The sequence below is a fragment of the Armigeres subalbatus genome, chromosome 3, assembly GCF_024139115.2.
Source record: "Armigeres subalbatus isolate Guangzhou_Male chromosome 3, GZ_Asu_2, whole genome shotgun sequence".
NCBI classification, from domain to species: domain Eukaryota; kingdom Metazoa; phylum Arthropoda; class Insecta; order Diptera; family Culicidae; genus Armigeres; species Armigeres subalbatus.
Window position 1 is genome coordinate 269,165,131 of NC_085141.1, and position 3,589 is coordinate 269,168,719.

General features: G+C 44.4%; 1 protein-coding gene across 1 annotated transcript; it reads left to right on the forward strand.

Annotated features, from left to right (window-relative positions):
* Positions 1-1,575: 1,575 nt before the first annotated feature.
* Positions 1,576-3,078, forward strand: LOC134219636 (uncharacterized). Its single transcript, XM_062698431.1, has 2 exons — positions 1,576-1,882; positions 1,940-3,078. The coding sequence occupies exons 1-2, from the start codon at positions 1,616-1,618 to the stop codon at positions 2,855-2,857; spliced, it is 1,185 nt and encodes a 394-aa protein (XP_062554415.1). The 5' UTR covers positions 1,576-1,615; the 3' UTR covers positions 2,858-3,078.
* The last annotated feature ends 511 nt before the right edge of the window (positions 3,079-3,589 follow it).

A 3,589-nucleotide genomic window follows, 5' to 3' on the forward strand; every position in this document is an offset into this window, starting at 1 on the left:
GACCTTTCCAATCGGTCTAAACTCCTCCTCTTGGCCTACCTGAGCGTTCAAATCTCCTATGATGATTTTGACTTCGTGGCTTGGGTAGCTGTCGTACTCACGTTCCAGCTGCGCGTAGAATGCGCCCTTATCATCATCAGTGCTTCCGGAGTGTTGCTGATTATGCTGAAGTTGAAGTTGAAGAACCGGCCTTTGATCCTGAACCTGCACATTTTTTCATTGATCGGCCATTACCCAATCACGCGCCTTAGCATATCGCCCATCACTATGAAAGCTGTTCCCAGCTCGTGTGTGTTGCCGCAGCTCTGGTAGATGGTATGATTACCTCTAAACGTTCGCACCATTGATCCCTTCCAACGAACCTCCTGCAGCGCTACGATGCCGAATCCACGGTCCTTGAGTACATCGGCGAGTATGCGTGTGCTCCCGATGAAGTTGAGAGATTTGTAGTTCCACGAACCGTGTTTCCAATCGCTAGTCCCTTTTCGCCGCAATGGTCTTCGCCGATTGTTCCGGTCCGTACTTTCTTGAGGAACACCTCAATAATTTGCACAAACGATTATGGGCCTTTTCTTGTAAATAGAACATATGAGGGCGTGATGCCAATTTGAAGGCATTTCTTCTCCCTCCCAAATCATATCAATCACTGGTGGATCGTCTTTTTCAGCGGCCTTCCCGTTCTTTAGCTCTCGACCAGCCTTTCGTCTAGCGTCGGTGGCTTCAATGGTTGTCCATGATCTTCAATCCTAATTCTGTTTGAGCCCTCTCTGTCCGATTGTACATTCAACCCAATTTTTAATAAATCCTTTTGAGGGTTTAAAAATCTGTAATCCCCAAAATGTCCCCCGAAGTCAATGGAACATCAATGGCACTCAGTGCAAACATGCATCGGCGAGCATTTGAAGCACATTGCCATTTAACTTCCGTTGCGGCACCATCAACGAAGAATCATTATTTACTCAATGTTGTATTCCTTTTTAGTAAACAAAATGACTCACCAAGCAACAACACCGGCACCGGCTTTTGAAAACGCCTTCTGCATAACAATGAGACCGCTCTTAGGAAAGGTGGATATCCCAAGCAGCAAGTGTGTCCTGCCGTTGTGTATGCACATATTTCAATCACAAATCAAAGCAAAGGTACAATATTATTGTCACATATTTCTTGGAGCTTCGGTGCTGAGAAAATTGGTATGCAATTGCACGGGATAGGAGATTGACAGACGTATGAGTAGAACGCGACCGCCAAATTCACCAATTGTCCAGTCGATCACGTGCTCAATGCACTGCTCGCCACTGAGAATCACGCGTTATCACCGGTGTGAAGGCGACGCGCTCCTATTGGCCATTAAAGGTTATTTGACCATTAGCAACAGTGAATTTTTGATTGAAGCTACGCGTCGATATGGTAATGATCGTTTTTACGCTTAAAAGTGATGTCGGTACGGCAGACGATTCAATTGCTGCGTGTGTTATCCTGAATACTAACACGATCAATTCCTTGGAGATCATCGTGCACATCGACATATGTGCATGAAAAACGACGAAAAATGTATAAAAAGAAGCTATCATATGCGATTAATTGTCAGTCTGTTAAGAGCTGAGCATAGACCAAAATGAGATTGTTCGTACTTTGCTTACTTTTAGGAGCGGCGACTGCAGAAGCTCCCTTTTCAGGATATCCAGCATCCGGATGGCGCCCTCAAGGAGCTCAGTTTAGGCTACCTACAGAGTATGGAGCACCTTTGGTTCAGCAACAGAAGAACTTTGAGGTTACTAAGGAGAGAGTGGATCTAGCAGCCCAGATTGTAGAAACAACGGCTGAAACTACTACTGAACAAGTATTGAACAATGAATATCTACCGCCCACTACAACAGAACAGGTAAGCTAATCAACCATCAAAAAGTAAACGAAAATAACTCTTAATTATGTATTAAAGCCAACTGCTGACCCAATCAATGTGCAAGGTTTGCCGGAAGGACAGTTCCGCGATTTTCAAAAGCAGACCAAATCTAGATTCTCTGTGAATGGACAGCTGCGCATATCACCAAATAAGTTCCAGTTCAGCAGGCAGGAACAGGCACAACCAGCTCAAACATATGGCGCACCTGAACAATATGACAGTGACTCCGATGATCAAAATTTGCAATCAACTCAAACAAATTCAAATGAGAACCCTGCAGCTCAACAACCCTGGCAACTACCTCTTTTCCCTCAGAATGGTCAACTCCGTACAAACCCATCCAGAAATTTCCAATTCGGTCGCCAGGAACAAGCCCAACCCCAACAAACGTACGGTGCACCAGATAACGATGACGATGTCTCCGATAATGCCAACTTGCCTGAAGAACAGTATCAAGATTTTCAGAAAACATCAGGAGCGAAACAGGCAACTCAGCCTCAGCCGCCAATTTTTGCCTTGAGTGGTCAATTACGCGCTTTCCCTTCCAACGGCAATTTCCAGTTTGGTCGTCAAACGCAAGCTCAACCGTCTCAAACGTACGGCATCCCAGACAAGGACAACGGAAACTCCGACAAGGAAGACTTGCCGGAAGAGCCTGAACCTACCAATGTTCCAAGCTCTGACAACGATGACGAAGATGACAATCTGGGCGAGCAAACCCCGAACGATGATGGTCGCACAGTGGTTGCCATTGCAAATTCGCTATCCGGTCAGTATTATGTTCTCGGCCCGGACAGCAATCTGCAGCGTGTTATGTACGCAACGTCACAATCGGAAGATGATCGCCGCAATATGGGCTTCACTGCTCAACTTCGTTACTCCCAGGTGGAACCGATTCGAGGTCCTGTCTATGCTTACAACGAACAAGGTCAGCTGGTACGAATCTATAAGTAAGGCAACGAATCGGAAATGTGTCGACAATAAAACTGATGCGCGATACAAGGCGCCCCATCGGAGACCTAGTTATGTATTCAAATCATGATATCGCAATGTTTCTTGCTGCATTCGTTCGCATCCATTCACACCTTCAAGCGCACACGTAAAGAAGATTTATTTATAGTTTTTTTGGTAAATTATGTTTGAAACACAATAAATTCAATGTTATCAAATGGTAATTTCGTTTATTTGAATCATCAATGAAGTAAAGAGTTCACTAACGTGCGGGTCAATAAATATGTTTCGAAGTGTGGAGGGCAGTTTGCTCTGTTTCACTGAAAAGACACTACGTGGGTATCTCAGCGGGTTGTGAACTATAAAAATACTTATAGATTTTTTTAGACCCACCTAAAATATCAGTAAGCAAGATACCTATGATTTTTTTTTCATGTGATCAAGGTAGTATCACTTTGATGGCTATTCCTTGCAGTACAGGGCAGTACACTCGTCATCAAAATTGCCATCCGCTCGCTTTAAGGGTAGTAGAAACTATCTCCAAGGGATTGACGACTCCTCCTCAGGCCACTGAGAGTTGTGGGGATTAGCATTAGCATTAGATTGCTAATGTCGTTCCTGTTCACGTGACTAACATCTAGGTCACTTTGATCTGGCAGCCAAAGTACCGGTACTACAAGTGTCAAACCAATGTTGGTAATGAAACAAAACATGCACTACAACATTATACATAAC

Coding starts and splice junctions, on each gene's coding strand:
- LOC134219636 (XM_062698431.1), top strand. CDS start 1,616: ATGAGATTGTTCGTACTTTGCTTACTTTTAGGAGCGGCGACTGCAGAA. Junction 1,883..1,939: donor CGCCCACTACAACAGAACAG/GTAAGCTAATCA, acceptor TATGTATTAAAG/CCAACTGCTGACCCAATCAA.